The sequence below is a fragment of the Schistocerca cancellata genome, chromosome 10, assembly GCF_023864275.1.
Source record: "Schistocerca cancellata isolate TAMUIC-IGC-003103 chromosome 10, iqSchCanc2.1, whole genome shotgun sequence".
Taxonomy (NCBI): Eukaryota; Metazoa; Arthropoda; class Insecta; order Orthoptera; family Acrididae; genus Schistocerca; species Schistocerca cancellata.
This window is the reverse complement of record NC_064635.1, coordinates 3,986,579-4,005,098: the sequence shown is the minus strand read 5'-3', so window position 1 is coordinate 4,005,098 and position 18,520 is coordinate 3,986,579. Positions and strand designations below refer to the sequence as shown.

At 45.3% G+C, this 18,520-nt stretch overlaps 1 protein-coding gene across 6 annotated transcripts in view; it reads right to left on the bottom strand.

The window, feature by feature from the left end:
- The window catches only part of LOC126106509 (luciferin sulfotransferase-like), a 128,036-nt gene extending 115,544 nt beyond the window's left edge, over window positions 1-12,492 (bottom strand). For all 6 annotated transcript variants that reach the window (XM_049912833.1, XM_049912830.1, XM_049912834.1 and 3 more), the window contains exons 1-2: window positions 12,428-12,492; window positions 192-405 (exon numbers count right to left, since the gene is read on the bottom strand). In XM_049912833.1, coding sequence (XP_049768790.1) covers window positions 192-393 — 202 coding nt within the window. In that variant the 5' untranslated portion in view covers window positions 394-405; window positions 12,428-12,492. The remainder of the gene's footprint in view (window positions 1-191; window positions 406-12,427) is intronic.
- Window positions 12,493-18,520: the final 6,028 nt, after the last annotated feature.

Sequence of the window (18,520 nt, the reverse complement as noted above, 5' to 3'; positions counted from 1 at the left end):
CCGAACCTGTCAAGAACGGGACTATTTAGAAAGCTGGAACTTGTAGGATAAAGGATTCTCAGGCTCTAAATGTCTCCTCGACGCGAAACAGTAGGAAGTGACGTCACAAAAGCCGTGCGAGGGGGAACTGCCCGTTCCCCGCGAGTCTAACGCGTCAGCCCTGTGAGGACCTTTTTGTTTCGGAGACTGACCTGACTTGGGGAAGGTGACGAGCCAGACGTCGTCCTGCCTGACGGGGAAGTCGTGGACGCGCTGCGCGTCCAGCAGGAACTCGGCGGGCATGACGAGGCCGCCGGGCCGCGTCACCACGAAGCCGTCCCCGTAGCGGTGCTCGAACCCGGCACTCAGGCGCTCCGCCAGCGGGTGCCGCAGCCGCTCCCCACTCACCGACATCGCGCCTTCTCACTGCACACAAGCAGCAGAGCAACGTTGCGTTAGGTAGAGGCGCCAACACTTCCTACATACACTGTAATAAGACCGAAAAAGAAACGATGCTCCGCGAAGGAATCATACGAATGGGGCCGAAATCGGTAGATCCAGAAAAACTGGGTGATTTATTCGAGAGAAAGAGCACCACAAACTAATAAAGCCAACAGCGTTGGCCCACCTCTGGCCCTTGCTGAAGCACTTCTTCGGCTTGACAGTGATTGACAGAGTTGTCGGATGCCCATCTGAGGGAAATCGTACCCAAATTCTGTCCAATCGGCGCGTTACATCGTCAAAATCCCGAGCTGGTTGGAGGGCCCTGCCCATAATGCTCCAAAGGTTCTCAATTGCAGAGAGATCCGGCCGACTTGCTGGCCAGGGCAGGGTTTGGCAAGCAACGGGGCAACCAGTAGAGACTCTCGCCGTGTGCGAGCGGGCATTATCGTGCTGAAATGTAAACACGTGATGGCTTGTCATGAAGGGCTACAAAACGGGCAGTAGTAAATGGTTGACGTACAGCTGTGCTGTAACGGTGCCCCAGATAACAACGAAAGTGGTCCTGCCATCAATAGGACTGGCCCACCACAGTATCACTGCTGGGTGTCGGGCCTTAGGGCGAGCGGGAGCCCAGTTGACACCTCACCAGCGTCTGCGGCGTCTCCAGACCTGTCTTTGGCCTGCGCTCTCATTGGTCAGAGTACTATTGTCTTTAGTGATGAGTCCCGCTTCGAACCGACCTCAGATGAACAGTGAAGACGTGTCTGAAGACGACCCAGACAGCGGCGGGGTACCAGCTTGGGTGATGATGATGTTTGGTTTGTGGGGCGCTCAACTGCGTGGTTATCAGCGCCCGTACAATTATCCAATCTTTGCTCAGTCCAATTTCGCCACTTTCCTGGATGATGATGAAATGATGAGGACAACACAAACACCCAGTCATCTCGAGGCAGGTGAAAATCCCTGACCCCGCCGGGAATCGAACCCGGGACCCCGTGCTCGGGAAGCGAGAACGCCACCGCGAGACCACGAGCGGCGGACTACCAGCTTGGGTGTCGCCCGCCATGCGGTCCAACAACCACCAGCGATGGTCTGTCCACAGCAGGTCCCTCTCGGTTGTTATCTGCGTCACACTGACTGCAAAGCGGTACGTCGACGATATCCTACGCCCCGTTTTGTCGCTCTCCATGCCGAGCCACTCTGGGCTTGCATTTCAGCAAGATAACACCCAGCCGCACACGGCGAAAGTATCTACTTCTTGTCATAGTGCTTCCCAAATCCTATCTTGGCTAACAATGTCGCCGGACCTCTCCCCAATTGAGACCGTTTGGAGCATTATGGACAGTGCCCTCCAACCAGATAGGGATTTTGGCGATTTAATTTGCCAATTGGACAGAATTTGGCACAGTATCCTCAGGAGGATATGCGAGAACTCTCCCAGTCAATGCCAAATCGAAAAACAGCTTTCATAAGGAACAGAGGTGGACCAACACATTATTGACTTGTTCAATTTGTGAAGTTCTTTCTCTTGAATTAATCATACAATATTTCTGAAATTGTAATAATTTGCCTCTATTTACATGGGATAATTCCTTCGCAGTACACCCTTTTTTCTCTTAGAGTGTATCAAAACTCTCTAGATAGGGTAATTTTGGTAAAATTTAAATAATTCTCATCTAGATTCCTTACTGATGTTTTGTTCAACAGTAGTCTCACATTAAAGTAGAAACAATTTGCTTAGCACATCGCAGTTTGAATTCTAGTACGTTTCCTCGACTGGAAATGCTATGTATACATTCACTAAACAAATATTGTAGGCCTTAAATTATAAAATATCGTCAGTCGGTATTTTTTGTGACCTTTCCGAGGCTTTTGATTAAGTTTTATGTAATTTATGGCACAGCATTGGTTCGACTCATACATAACAAACAGAATGCAAATGAAAACTGCAACTCTGGAAGAAGAATATTAATGACTTGCTCAAACAGTTAAGCTCAGCTACTATCACTCTTCGTATTTTTGCATCTTTCTACGCAGTAATGTGTTATGGAATAGTTTTCTGGGGTAACTCATCACTGAGAAAGAACGTGTTGATTGAACAAAAGCGAAAAGTAAGAATGATATCTGTTCACCAGCCATAGCCATGTACATGTGTAATCTTCAAGGCGCTAGACATTTTAACTGTGCCATCACAACACAGCTGTATAGTTGGTGTGCAGTTGTTGCCAGAGACACACCGACAAGCAATGCGCCGCCAGCACCCTCCCGACACCAGCTACCTAGGCCGCCGCCGCTGACCAGAGGGCCTCTCTGCCTCACAATGCATGTCTGGTGTCTCTCAGTTCAGTCGCGGAGTGGGTGTAGTTCATCACAGGTTATGGTAGTGATCATAGCAGGACTTGTAGTGAGGATATCGCAACAGGTGGACTCTGTTCCAGTTAAGTATAATTTCCAGTCCTTGTAAATAAAGAACCGTGTTAATCCACGTGTGCATTTGTGTTGCAGAAAAAGTATACCAGCCACCCATAGCAACATCCTCTCCCTTGCTTCCTACAGTACAAAACTCTACAGTTAGTAATTTTCATTTCCCATGGATCTTTTTGCACGATAAACCGCAACTATGTGGAATGACTCATTTTACATTCCATTGCAAATTAATTTGTGAATATGGCTATGTGCTACACATTTATGAGTTTTTTTTTATTATTTTTCGCTAACGAAATACGTCACATGAAGAAAACAGTGAAGACAATACCTACAACAATAGAAGTGAGAAACGACTTATCACCCATTATGAAAGCTGTCAGGGGCTCAGAAAACAATTCAATACACAGCAGAAGAAAGTATTGATCGTTTGCCCAGTAACATAACATGTCTGACAGTTGTTGTGGTCTTCAGTCCTGAGACTGGTTTGATGCAGCTCTCCATGCTACTCTATCCTGTGCAAGCTTCTTCATCTCCCAGTACCTACTACAACCTACATCCGTCTGAATCTGTTTAGTGTATTCATTTCTTGGTCTCCCTCTACGATTTTTACGCTCCACGCTGCCCCCCATTACTAAATTTGTGATCCCTTGATGCCCCAGAACATGTCTTACCAACCGATCCCTTCTTCTAGTCAAGTTGAGCCACAAACTTATCTTCTCCCCAATCCTATTCAATACCTCCTCGTTAGTTACGTGATCTACCCATCTAATCTTCAGCATTCTTCTGTAGCACCACATTTATCGTCCATGTTTCACTTCAATACATGGCGACACTCCATACAAATACTTTCACAAACGACTTCCTGACACTTAAATCTATACTCGATGTTAACAAATTTCTCTTCTTCAGAAACGCTTTCCTTGCCATTGCCAGTCTACATTTTATATTCTCTCTACTTCGACTATCATCAATTACTTTGCTCTCCAAATAGCAAAACTTCTTTACTACTTTAAGTGTCTCATTTCGTAATCTAATTCCTGCAACATCACCCGACTTAATTCGACTACATTCCATTATCCTCGTTTTGCATTTGTTGATGATCATCTTATACCCTCCTTTCAAGACACTGTCCATTCCATTCAACTGCTCTTCCAAGTCCTTTGCTGTCTCTGACAGAATTACAAAGTCATCGGCGAACCTCAAAGTTTTTATTACCTCCATCGATTTTAATACCTACTCCGAATTTTTCTTTTGTTTCCTTCACTGCTTGCTCAATATACAGATTGAATAACATCGGGGAGACCCTACAACCCTGTCTCACTCTCTTCCCAACCACTGCTCCCCTTTCATGCGCCTCGACTCTTATAACTGCCATCTGGTTTCTGTACAAATTGTAAATAGCCTTTCGCTCCCTGTATTTTACCCCTGTCACCTTCAGAATTTGAAAGAGAGTATTCCAGTCAACATTTTCAAAAGCTTTCTCTAAGTCTACAAATGCTAGAAACGCAGGTTTGCCTTTCCTTAATATAGCTTCTAAGATAAGTCGTACGGTCAGTATTGCCTCACGTGTTTCAGTATTTCTACGGAATCCAAACTGATCTTCCCCGAGATTGGCTTCTACCAGTTTTTCCATTCGTCTGTAAAGAATTCGCGTTAGTATTTTGCAGCTGTGACTTATTAAACTGACAGTCCAGTAATTTTCGCATCTGTCAGCACCTGTTTTCTTTGGGATAAAGACAGATAAGTAAGGAAGTTAGTAACCCAAAATGATTTCCCCTTGATAATTCCTTCATCTCCATGAACGAATTTTTATTCAAACGTTTGTAGCTTGTAAAAAAAAACCTAGTTGTGAGTGCAGCTGCACGAGTGCGGCCAAAACAACTGGTGATACTGGCTCACTCAGGGTTCCACACGAACTGAACTACGTACACACAGACAGTTCATGCATTCCGGGAATCGGGAATCTGTGCGACTTTTTCGTGTTAACGACGTTGATACTGGCAGGATATTGTTCCTGGGGATTCCACGATTGTCGAGAACGTTTTAATTTCAATAATATAAATGTGAAACGCAGTCATGGAGGAGGCAGGCGACCGTTATTAAAAGAGTCAGCAGTTGTGCTTACAGACTGACTCAGTAGCAGTGGTAAAAGTCAAACATCACGAAAGGAATGACTTTGTTGCTCATATGATGCGTTCGGAATTTACGCATCATCAGATATCCAGGAGCGATTACGGTACGTAGATGGTGAGTTTCAAGTTGTGTGTGAAACAAACAATCGCACACTTACAGCACGTAGACATGGCTGTTGTCTGTTAACTGCCATATCTACGTGCAGTCATCGCTCCTGGATATCTGATGATGAATTAATTCCGAAACTCATCACATGAGCAATAAAAAATCATTCATTGCCTGATGTTTGGCTTTTACCTCTGCGGACCAGTCAGCCTGAATGCAGAACTACTGACTGCTTCAATTTCAATTTTAACGTCGGATGACAAAAGAAAAAATAATTGTTTTTCGTGTGTTATAATTAAAGTTTGCAATTTTTAGATTTTTCCTTTGGTTCTATTGTGAAACCTTCATTTTTGCCTATTACACTAGTGGCCATTAAATTTGCTACACCACAAAGATGATGTGCTACAGACGCGAAATTTAACCGACAGGAAGAAATGCTGTGATACGCAAATGGTTAGCTTTTCACAGCATTCACACAAGGTCGGCACCGGTGGCGACACCTATAACGTGCTGACATGAGGAAAGTTTCCAACCGATTTCTCATACACAAACAGCAGTTGACCGGCGTTGCCTGCTGAAACGTTGTTCTGATGCCTCGTGTAAGGAGGAGAAATGCGTACCATCACGTTTCCGACTTTGATAAAGGTCGGATTGTAGCCCACCGCGACTGCTGTTTATCGTATCGCGACATTGCTGCTCGTGTTGGTCGAGGTCCAATGACTGTTTGCAAAATATGGAATCGGTGGGTTCAGGAGGATAATACGGAACGACGTGCTGGATCCCAACGGCCTCGTATCACTAGCAGTCGAGATGACAGGCATCTTATCCGCATTACTGTAACGGATCGTGCAGCCACGTCTCGATCCCTGAGTCAACAGATGGGGACGTTTGCAAGACAACAACCATCTGCACGAACAGTTCGACGACGTTAGCAGCAGCATGGACTATCAGCTCGGAGACCATGGCTGCGGTTACCCTTGACGCTGCATCACAGACAGGAGCGCCTGCGATGGTGTACCCAACGACGACCATGTGTGCACGAATGGCAAAACGTCATTTTTTCTGATGAATCCAGGTTCTGTTTACAGCATCATGATGGTCGCATCCGTGTTTGGTGACATCGCGGTAAACGCACACTGGCGTATCACCCGGCGTGATGGTGTGGGGTGCCATTGGTTACACGTCTCGGTCACCTCTTGTTCGCATTGACGGCACTTTGAACAGTGGACGTTACATTTCAGATGTGTTACGACCCGTGGCCCTCCCCTTCATTCGATCCCTGTGAAACCCTACATTTCAGCAGGATAATGCACGACCGCATGTTGCAGGTCCTGTACGAGCCTTTCTGGATACAGAAAATGTTCGACTGCTGCCCTGGCCAGCACATTCTCCAGATGTCTCACCAATTGAAAACGTCTGGTCAATGGTGGCGGAGCAACTGGCTCGTCACAATACGCCAGTCACTACTCTTGATGAACTGTGGTATCGTGTTGAAGCTGCATGGGCAGCTGTACCTGTACACGCCAACCAAGCTCTGTTTGACTCAATGCCCAGGCGTATCAAGGCCATTATTACGGCCATAGGTGGTTGTTCTGGGTACTGATTTCTCAGGATCTATGCACCCAAATTGTGTGCAAATGTAATCACATGGCAGTTCTAGTATAACATATTTGTCCGATGAATACCCATTTGTCATCTGCATTTCTTCTTGGTGTAGCAATTTTAATGCTCAATAGTGTACATTATTCGAGGCCAACGGGAGGTACCTTATAGGTATTCAAAAATGGTTCAGATGGCTCTGAGCACTATGGGACTTAACTTCTGAGGTCATCAGTCCCTAGACCTTAGAACTACTTAAACCTAACTAACCTAAGGACATCACACTCATCCACGCCCGAGGCAGGATTGGAACCTGCGACCGCAGCGGTCGCGCGGTTCCAGACTGAAGCGCCTAGGACCGCTCGGCCATCAGTGAGTTTACGAGTGTTAAAAAAAGAACATAAATGGCATATCTTTTGATTGCATTTACTTATAAGCTTCAATTTTGTACACCGCCAAGGGACCACAGACCTCAGTGTGTGAGGTAAATATAAACTTGTTACGTATAGCCGTTCCTGAGAAAAAGGGCCTTTAACAGTCGTACAGACAGGCAGAAGAATGGACGGACAACAAAGCAATGCTTCCATTTTACCTACTGAGCCCCGGAACCCTAAAAGTAATGATATATTCACTGTTGCCGACACTAATCACGTGTAACATATCCTGCAAACTGACTCGTTCCACATCACTTCCATAAAATATTCGTTTTAATGTCTATGGAACCTCTGACGAACTAACTAATAAGTCCATATAAGATGTGTTCAATTTTTATTACTTACAGGGATACCGCTATTGCAACGTAACCCAATGAAATAAACACACAGGGTGTTAAGCAAAGGTAAATGATTAAGCTCAAAGTCGACTGCCATAAATTCCACCTAAGAGTTCAGTGCGCTTTAGAAATCTCTTGACAACACCACGAGAAGGTCTTCCTGAGATCGTCTTGCCGTTCTTTGGGGGGGCCCAGCGCTGTTCACAATGTGAACAATCGATTGGTGTCCTGAGTTTACTTTTTCTTCATAGACTTCCCCCTTCAACCATCCCCACAGGCAAAAGAACTGAAGGGGCAGCGGTTCGGGGGGCGAGGAACGTGGCCATTCGTGCCGTCCCTTTTTCCGCGGAATGTCAGGTTCAGATGACGCAGGGGCCTTCACTGCTAAAGTAAGCCAGCCGTTCTTGTAGTCAAAAGAACCTCTTATAATACTGCTGGAAGCTCATTTTCAAGAAATCTAGACAGAGATCGTGTGTACGCGATGCCAGCCATCGTCTTGCGTTCTGTACGTCTTTCATACGAATACTTCGATCGAAATTCGTATTGTAGCAGTTTCGCAGGCTCATTATAGAGACTTGGAAAATCTACCTGAAGAAGGCAATGTATATACATCCTGGACAGTTTTAACATAAAAAGATTTGTCACTGAAACTGGAATTAGCTTCCAGGTCAATCAATTACGCCGCTTTCAACTGAAATGGCAAACGGTCCCTAAAACAGCTCGAAAAGGGGTGTTGGACTGGCGTGACCACAGTGAACTCTTCACACCAGCAGCCCCTTAACGCCAGTGAGCTTAGGGAGCTGGACTGTCTTTGTCACAATGTGTCCCTCCTACAACGCGATTTTCTTTTTAAATGCATCCTCATCAAATCAGAAAGAGGTTACCTTGGAGTGTTTCACTGCGGTGGAGTCCACTTAAAATTCGAAGTCTGCAATGCATTCCCGATGTTCTAATTTTCGTTCCTGCACTCCTTTTTCCTTCATAAATAGAACAACAGCGAGTTTTAAGTCGAAAAATCGTTCCAGGCTTGCGCCTCGACTTAACCAACTTACTTTGCAGTAATATACGAAGTCTCCTAACTCTTCGTTCATTTCCAATGAAAACTGTTGCAACTGACTATGAAATAATGGGTGCGAATTCAGGAATTTTACTGTTCGTGCTGCCAATTGCTCGATGTCTGCAAATTTAGCACGAGCGCTTCTCGATGTACAGAACAATGAATCCCGTCTGTCGATCGTTGAATTTTTTTGCTCCTGGATTGTCATCTAAATGTTTAAATTCTCTCTGCATGTTATTGTAATGTCGTTTCATAACAAAAAAGGACAACCCGTCGCTTATACGAACTGAGAATTCTGATCCCTCTCTTCTGTCATTTTAAAGCATCGTGACGACAGATAACTAGACTAACTGCTTTTGCGCAAACAGCCACTGTGAATGTTCACAAGCTGCGACATGGTCGCGAATTGAACAGCTACCCGAAAATAGAATAAATTTCCTTTACTTCACGTCTACGGTCAAGAATTTTAATGTCATCAGACTACCGGTTTCGGCCTATAATGACCATCTTCAGATCTGTTTTATAGAAACATGTCCTAATATAATGGCGCCGTAATGGCATCGTCAAATGCTAAAACCTGGCATTGATTTTGTGTTAAGCATTCTACAATGCCACTATGGCTCCAGTATATTAGGACATGTTTCTATAAAACAGATCTGAAGATGGTCAATAGAGAGCGAAACCGGTAGTCTGATGACGTAAAAATTTGTGCCCATAGACGTGAAGTAAAGGAAATTTACTCTGCGAACGTCCTTCATACCGCGAACAAACAGCGAAGGGTAAAAAGCGCTGACACCACGAATCTGCCGAACTCTGAGGGCTGTGCCGACCGGAAAATGCCGCACCGCAGCGCTAAGTGAGGCGTCGCGCCGTTCCGGCTACTTCCGAGGAGGTGCGAGCAGAGCAGAGCTGAGTGGGGGGGGGGGGGGGGGGTCTCGGCCGACACGCACGCGGGAGTTTGGGACGTCGTGGCCGGCGCTCTTTTAATGTATCACTTCTTTGATACTGACTCTGTTCGCAAAACAGTTTGTAGACGGTATCGACATATACTAGTGTATCAGTTTGCGAGACACAGTTGAGGAGCGCCTCACAAACAGTGGGATGCGTGATATGTTTACTTTTCTTAAAACAGAGTGCAAGTTACCCACATTATACTCATCTGATGTTTGATAATGAGAGCCCTCAGCGACTTCCAACATACTTAAAACATAATTTCAAACATTTTCTAAACTTTTGTGGGGTTCAGGGTGGGGGGGGGGGGGGGGACTAGTGCTTTATATACAGGATGTCTATTCTATGGGTCGTCAGGTGCATTTTGTCTGGTGTTTCAGCAGATATTTGCAACTTAGCTTTTACGGCGTGTTTGTGGTGTCAGCTCAAACAAGTTCTGCTCATCACGTCTTTCATTCGGTTCCCAGCGTCGGCGGAACGTGTCAGTTCGTTTCCCATCGCAAACAAAAAAGTTTTAAATCGGAATTTTGCGTGCCCATTCGACAGAGCGCTACCACGTTACTCTAGTGCGACTTTCGTTTTACCGAACGTGTACTGAGACGAGTAGTGAACACCGTCCCTGTTAACCCATACTGGAAAATGAACATCGCGCTAGAGTAATCTGGGACCGCTCTGTCGAATGGGCACGTAAAATTCCAATTTAAAAATCTTTTAGTTTCTAACAGGAAACGAACTGACGCTTTCCGTAGACGCTGAGCGCCACGTGGAGGACTCGATGAGCGGAATTTGTTTGATGTGACAGCAGATACACGCTGTAAAAACAAAACTGAAAACATACGCCGAGACAACACAGATAATGCGTCTGTTGACTCTTACGGGAGACGCCCTGTATACAGGGTGGTCCATTGATAGTGACCGGGCCAAATATCTCACGAAATAAGCATCCAACGTAAAAACTACAAAGAACGAAACTTGTCCAGCTTGAAAGGGGAAACCAGATGGCGCTGTGGTAGGCCGACTAGATGGCGCTGCCATAGGTCAATCGGATATCAACTGCGCGTTTTTTTAAATAGGAACCCCCATTTTTAATTACATATTCGTGTAGTACGTAAACAAATATGAATGTTTTAGTTGAACCACTTTTTTCGCTTTGTGATAGATGGCGCTGTAATAGTCACAAACGTATAAGTACGTGGTATCACGTAACATTCCGCCAGTGCGGACGGTATTTGCTTCGCGATACATTACCCGTGTTAAAATGAACCGTTTACCAACTGCGGAAAAGGTCGGTATCGTGTTGATGTATGGCTATTTTGATCAAAATGTCCAACGGGCGTGTGCTTACGTATGCTGCTCGGTATCCTGGACGACATCATCCAAGTGTCCGGACCGTTCGCCGGATACTTATGTTATTTAAGGAAACAGGAAGTGTTCAGCCACGTGTGAAACGTCAACCACGACCTGCAACAAATGATGATGCCCAAGTAGGTGTTTTAGCTGCTGTCGCGGCTAATCCGCACATCAGTAGCAGACAAATTTCGCGAATAGGGAATCTCAAAAACGTCGGTGTTGAGAATGCTACATCAACAACGATTGCACCCGTACCATATGTCTATCCACCAGCAATTGCATGGTGACGACTTTGAACGTCGTGTACAGTTCTGCCACTGGGCGCAAGAGAAATTACGGGACGATGACAATTCTTTGCACGCGTTCTATTTAGCGACGAAGCGTGATTCACCAACAGCGGTAACGTAAAACGGCATAATATGCACTATTGGGAAACGGAAAATCCACGATGGTTGCGACAAGTGGAACATCAGCGACCTTGGCGGGTTAATGTATGGTGCGGCATTATGGGAGGAAGGATAATTGGCCCCCATTTTATCGATGGCAACATAAATGGGGCAATGTATGCTGATTTCCTAAGTAATGTTCTACCGATGTTACTACAAGATGTTTCACTGCATGACAGAATGGCGATGCACTTCCAACATGATGGATGTCCGGCACATAGCTCGCGTGCGGTTGAAGCGGTATTGAGTAGCATATTTCATGACAGGTGGATTGGTCGTCGAAGCACCATACCATGGCCCGCACGATCACCGGATCTGACGTCCCCGGATTTATTTCTGTGGGGAAATTTGAAGGATATTTGCTATCGTGATCCACCGACAACGCCTGACAACATGTGTCTGTGCACTGTCAATGCATGTTCGAACATTACGGAAGGCAAACTACTCCCTGTTGAGAGGAATGTCGTTACACGTATTGCCAAATGCATTGAGGTTGACGGACACCATTTTGAGCATTTTTGCATTAATGTGGTATTTACAGGTAATCACGCTGTAACAGCATGCGTTGTCAGAAATGATAAGTTCACAAAGGTACATGTATCACATTGGAACAACCGAAATAAAATGTTCAAACGTACCTACGTTCCGTATTTTAATTTAGAAAACCTACCTGTTACCAACTGTACGTCTAAAATTGTGAGCCATATGTTTGTGACTATTACAGCGCCATCTATCACAAAGCGAAAAAGAGTGGTCCAACTAAAACATTCGTATTTCTTTACGTAGGACACGAATATGTAAAAAATGGGGGTTCCTATTAAAATAACGGAATTTATCCGTTTGACCTATGGCAGCGCCATCTAGCGGCCCAACCATAGCGCCATCTGGTTCCCCCCTTCAAGCTAGACAGGTTTCGTTCTTTGTAGTTTTTTCGTTTGACGCTTATTTCGTGAGATATTTGCCCCGGTCACGATCAATGGACCACCCGGTATAAGACCAACAATAAGAGTAGGCCGGACATCATTCCTTGTGGGACACCTGTAACGGTATTCCTCACTCTGAAGATGCTGCGGCAGAACTGAATGTACTGCGTAGCACCTGTGTCCGGCGACAGTCCGTTTGCAGGGCACCGGTTCCGCGCGACTGGAACGAGCCAATACTTACGCTTTACTGCTAGTGAGTACGTCTCGGGCTGAAATGCGGGCCAGGCGGAGCGCTGGGCTTCGGCGTCGCTCGGTTTACGAGACGAGCAGTGTACGGCCGCTTATATACGTACGTACGTGGGAGAGGGAGCCGCCCAGAGGCGGGAACCAGTCCCGCCCCCACACGAGGAGAGAGGGGAGGGACTTCGCCCCGCGGCCGCCGCGGCACGCCAGGTTAGCGCATCCGACGCTGCAGGGCGGGACGGAGTATGAGGCGCGGAGCCACGCTGCTCGCCAATTGTTCCCAGGCGGGCAGGCGGTGCAGCTGTGTGTACGGCTGCGCGATAATTACCAGCACATCAGACACAGCGGCAGATAGCACCCGCGGCTGCGCCATTATTACATGCGAGAGCGGCGCTGGCTGCAGGGGCAATCCCAGCCGATCTTGTAGCGTCACGGCCTCCCGATCGTACAGATACGTTTTTTGTACAATCACCGACTTCAAGCAGTTACTCTAGATCTGCACTAACAGCGAAATCTCTTTCACGTTTGTAGAAGTAAATGAAGTAGAGTGTAATAAGTGCTGCTTCCTGCAGGAAACAACGGTAAATTCGTAAAATACAGAAGTATACTTCTGAATTGCGTTACTGATGTTTGTTTTGTATGCTGTAACTCTTGATGTGAATATGATGAAATATCGCAATATCCGTATTTATGTTGAAAGATTACCGTCAAACCTCCTTGCCTAGGGACGCCAGATGAAAGTTGATGTCGTCAAGCCCTGAATGAAAATTGCGCAACGGATAACTGGGCAGGGGAGCTTGAGAGCGCTACCTAGAGAGCGTCTCCTTTCTGTACGATACTAGGCAAGGGGCTGGAGGGCTCACACGCTGATGTGTGGGACCCTGCATTCTATAGCTTTTATTTTAAATAAATTCCTTTAACTTGACTTCTTTGTGATTTTTAGAGTATGCTAAAGATTGGTGACAATTGATTACCTATTTATTTTAAACATTATCACTCGACTTTACAGCGATTGCAGCAATTGTTTCAGTTTACAGATATTACAATTTTACAACTTATAGCTCGGGTGTATTATATACTAATCTGCACGCACATTTCTACGGGTAAGACGGAATTGCGTTGGCCAAATGTATACCACCAAAGTCTCCCAATATTTTACATGGAATGTTCACTATGTGAGGAGGATAACGGGCAAACTGGGGACCAGACACATTAACACAGGGGTCAAATTTCCGGATTTAAACAAGCACATTCATTTCCTTACACAATCCGAAGCTGGAAATAAAAGAATTAGTACAAATATTCAAATACCTCTCTTCCATGCGTGAACATTGAGACAGACGCACTGAGGGCACGTCTGCTCACTTACTCGTCTTCTGTAACACTCCTAGAACATGGCGGGCACCCGGAGGTCTTCCTGGGCCCCGGTGGAGGGGGTGGTCGAACCACTTGGCCGTGGCCAACCTCTCCACCCCAAATCTTGTGACTCTGGAAAGTCTTTGACTTTTACCTGCCTGTGCTGTCTCTCTGATCCCCTAGCCAGGAGTAAGGTTGGCATTACTATACTACAGAACTACTTCCCAACAAAGATTTGGCCTCGCTTTACGGAAAGGTGTGAGGAGGATTAGGAAAGTTCATGTGCAGATTCACATTCACGTACAAGAAATGCATAATACACGACACATATAAATACGTATTATGAAGCCTGACATTTCTTTCCACCCGTCCACATGGGTTCTGTTGCACCCGCGGCCGGCCGCGTCGTGTAATAAAACTGTCGGCGGAGCCGCCTCTGTTTGTATTTCCCGGTGCGAGCGACCAGCGAAACCTGCTGCTTATGGAGCGGAAACTACTGTACCGTTTCAATGTTATTTGCGTAAATGGCAGAGAACTTCATTACATCTCTTACTGTTGGTTATCCGTCTTGAGCTGACTGCAATTTAATTGAAAAGAGTTACACCTGACGCCTTTCGTTTTTATTCACTTCGTTTCACGAAGTTCACTTCGTTTCGACGCCAACCGCTGCTAACAAGGAGGGAGGGAGCAGAATACGTAACGAAACACCAATAACCACGGAAGATGCTTCATGAATAAAAGCAAAACGCATGTGGTGTAATTCTTTTCAATTAAACTGCAGTCAGCTCAAGACGGACAACCTATAGTAACAGATGCCAAGAAATCCTGCAGAAGATGGCCACGCAAACAAACGTAACTTTATTAGATTTTAAAATATGGGCATAGTAATTGTTTGAAAGACAACAGCAGTCTAGGAAATCTGACATTGTTGTTGATATTCGGGTTGTGTTTGAACGATTCTAACTGTTCGAAATCTCGGGTTCTGTTCGATCCTTTGATCGGCATGCGATCTAGTGACTTTTTTTTTTTGCATTATCACTGAGCCGGGTGTTACGATTAATCAAGGAAAACACCCAGTTGGGAAACGGGGCCAAAATTAGTTGCTTACTGTCGAGTTGCAATTTACAATTTCTTTATTGATTACTTCAACCATTAAAAGTCATTCCTTTACCACTTTATCAGGAACAGATCAAAAAAAGCTAGCAGGCATGAGTGCCTTTTCAAAACAACTTATTTTACAGTTAACGGCCCAGTCACTTTACTTAAAAGCGGCTTTGATAAAACGTTTGATAACAAATCAAAATTTTCCAAGTAATGAAATTAAAAACTTTACTTCACCGTCAATAGCCAAGCCATTTTACCTTAAACAGACTTTGATAAAGCATTTAATAACAAAATTAAAACTTTCCAAGTAATGAAACAAAAACACCAATTTGCATACAATTTCGATACCGAACATGTAGGGAGCCACTTCTTTTAAATTTTGGCACAATAATATATTGAATTACAAGGGCTCGCTAACAGGGAGGCAGAACTAGCATTTTCAAAGGATGCCAAGTAGATTAAAACAATCAAAGTAAAGATAGAGTCACTCAACTTTTACAATCACTAACAATTTTAAAGCCACGTAATTTAAAAAAAAAAACACTAATGAAAGGCAAACTTAACCTTTTTAAACAGTGGTCAAAAACAATCAGAGTAAAATACAACCATTTAACATTTTACAATAACTAACAACTTTAATACCATGTCCTGCCACCAAAATGTCCTGGGATAGAAATAATTAGCCGACCGGGTGTAAGGGCGGCCACAATTGTCTCCCGAAGGATGCTCAGGCTAGAAGCAGACTAACAGACCCACAACGCCTCAGATCCTGCAATCACATCGACCTCACGCGAGGCCAGGGGAGGAGGAGGAATCAAATCAGGAACCATAATCCCTGCCCAAATATACACTTCCTCCCAGGCAGTACTAATAAGAAGTCAAAAGATCACTGTCTATAATTACACCGGCGACAGGGACAGGAAACCCGAACGCAGGAGGCCACAAGGCAGAAAAAAATGTAATCTAAAACAATAATCCCTGCCCTAAAATACACTTCCTAGCGGGCAGTACTAGTAAGAAGCGGAAAAGATCACTGTCTATAAATACACCGGCGACAGGGACAGGAAACCCGAACGCAGGAGGCCACAAGGCACAAAAGACGCTGGTTGCACAAACCAAAATTCTTCAATTAACATCTAAAGCTTTAACCAGTTTATCAGAGAAACAGCAGGTGAACTCCGATGCAAAGGTTCCTCACACCCGACCGTGTCCACGTCGCCAGCGTACCCAACTGGGCACAGTCACGCAGCCACGCGCTCTGTCGCCGGAGCCCTCGTCTTCTCTGCACCCACGGCGGCGAAATACCACTCCTCAGGTTAGGTGAGTTACTGGTCCATCATTCCCGCCTCCAGACGGACAATTTAAAGACATCCGTTGCCGCTCCCACCGAGTAGTGACTCGGAACCACAGCCGTGGCCCCCGGGTGTTCACAGCAAGAGTTGTCCCGTCAACTAGTCCCACACGTCTCGCACCGCCAGCATAGACCACGCGGCTTGTCGGAACAACAGACAACTCTCCACCGCCACACCACGACGCGATCTCCTCGTACGACATTCTCTAATTCCCGATCTTAAAAACCGACCGACCGACTCGTCACCGCTAGGCAACCAACCGGCCATCCCCCCAAAGATCTTATTCCTTTACACAAGGCTAACAGGAAGCAACGACTCGAAGACCGATAATACCAGACACGCCACCAGAGGGGAATCTCAACAGAATTGTACGCAGCATAACGATAAATATGAAAGAATCAATTAACGATGGAATGGAAGGACTCAGAACAATCTTAAGAGCGCGATGTATGTTGAGAGCCGACACGTGGCTCAGTATCGCTTCGTTTCTACGGGTAGGTCACACATAAACTCAGCAGTCTTTATAAAACAACATAATGTACACGTCGCGTATAAATCGCGACCTTCACTGCTACTTCCTTTTAATATTCCACATTTACACAACGCAAGACTTACTCCGAAAATGGTGACAGGTACAACTCTGCGGCTGAGACTGTACGGCTGGTTATATCGGGCAGACGGGAAGGAAGTTGAAAACGCAGTACAGGCAACAATCACAATTAAAAAGCATAAACACAGGAAGTAGATTTACCTGCAGAGCTCAACTCATTCAAGGTAGTCACACAGTGCAGACCATCGAAAACAACCTCGTAATTCTTCACACAGCGAAAAAAGGACACTTTATGGCCATATACGAAGAAACAGATATTCATGCCCACCTGAAAAAAATGCGCAGAAAGACACTCAATTAGAAGTGGACACTAAGAAACACGTTTCCTGGATGTTTCGACAACTTCCTTTAAAGACAAAAAAATGGTTCAAATGGCTCTGAGCACTATGGGACTTATCTCAGGTCATCAGTCCCCTTAGAACTACTTCAACCTAACTAACCTAAGGACATCACACACATCCAGCCCGAGGCAGGATTCGAACCTGCGACCGTAGCGGTCGCGCGGTTCCAGACTGAAGCGCCTAGAACCGCTCGGCCACACTGCCGGCCTTTAAAGACACTCCGCAGTCTCTTAGCTGCTTTCAGATGTTGATGAACTTGTCCTTATCTCGTAACAAGTCCAGCTTTGCTTCCAAGACACTTAATAAACGTAAATATAGTCCACAGTACGCTGCAATGCGATGTTTATTTAACCGTGCGATTAGCTAATTTCGATTAAGCGTCAACGTCAAGCACATTTGTGACATCTGCATTTCGTGTTATTTTCAAATCACTCTTAAGTACAAGTAAAAAGTAGGCATATTCCGTCATTTCCTTTCGTAAAATACGATTTCGTATGACAGCATCATGACTGCAAATTCGTGCGACGTCTGTCAGGCGATTCGACCTGTTGTGCTGCCATTCACGAATTCCCAATTTGATGGGGTCTTTTCCAACAGGATAATGCTCGCCCACAATCCACTATTGTGACCCAACATGTTCTACAGAGTGACGATATGTTGCCTTGGTCTGCTCGATCACAAGATCTGTCTGCAATCGAGCACATATAGCACATCAACTCCAGCTTTATTCCCTGTGTTGGCCTACCAAGCGCAACAGGCCGACGTCTGGCACCTGTACAACACAGTGCATACACGTTTGAACGCTTGCATTCAACATCATGGCTGTTACACCGGTTATTAATGTACCAGCATTTCACATTTGCGGTGGCTTATCCCGCACCTACATTAACCTGTGATCTTGCAATGTTAATCACTTACGTAAGTTAACTACACAAATGTATTCCCGAAATTTCATTACTGTACATTAAGTATTTTTTGATATTGCGACTTTTCTTGCGGCAGTGTATCTTCGGTTGAAACATTTATTGCAACTCCGGAATCTACTGCTGCCTTTCCTTTGTTTGAAAGTGCCAGCCTGTGAACTTAATACTCCTTATTTACGTCTGTATATTGAGCAAGCAGTAAAGGAAACAAAAGAAAAATTCGGAGTAGGTATTAAAATCCATGGAGAAGAAACAAAAACTTCGAGGTTCGCCGATGACATTGTAATTCTGTCAGAGACAGCAAAGGACTTGGAAGAGCAGCTGAACGGAATGGACAGTATGTTGAAAGGAGGATATAAGATGAACATCAACAAAAGCAAAACGAGGATAATGGAATGTAGTAGT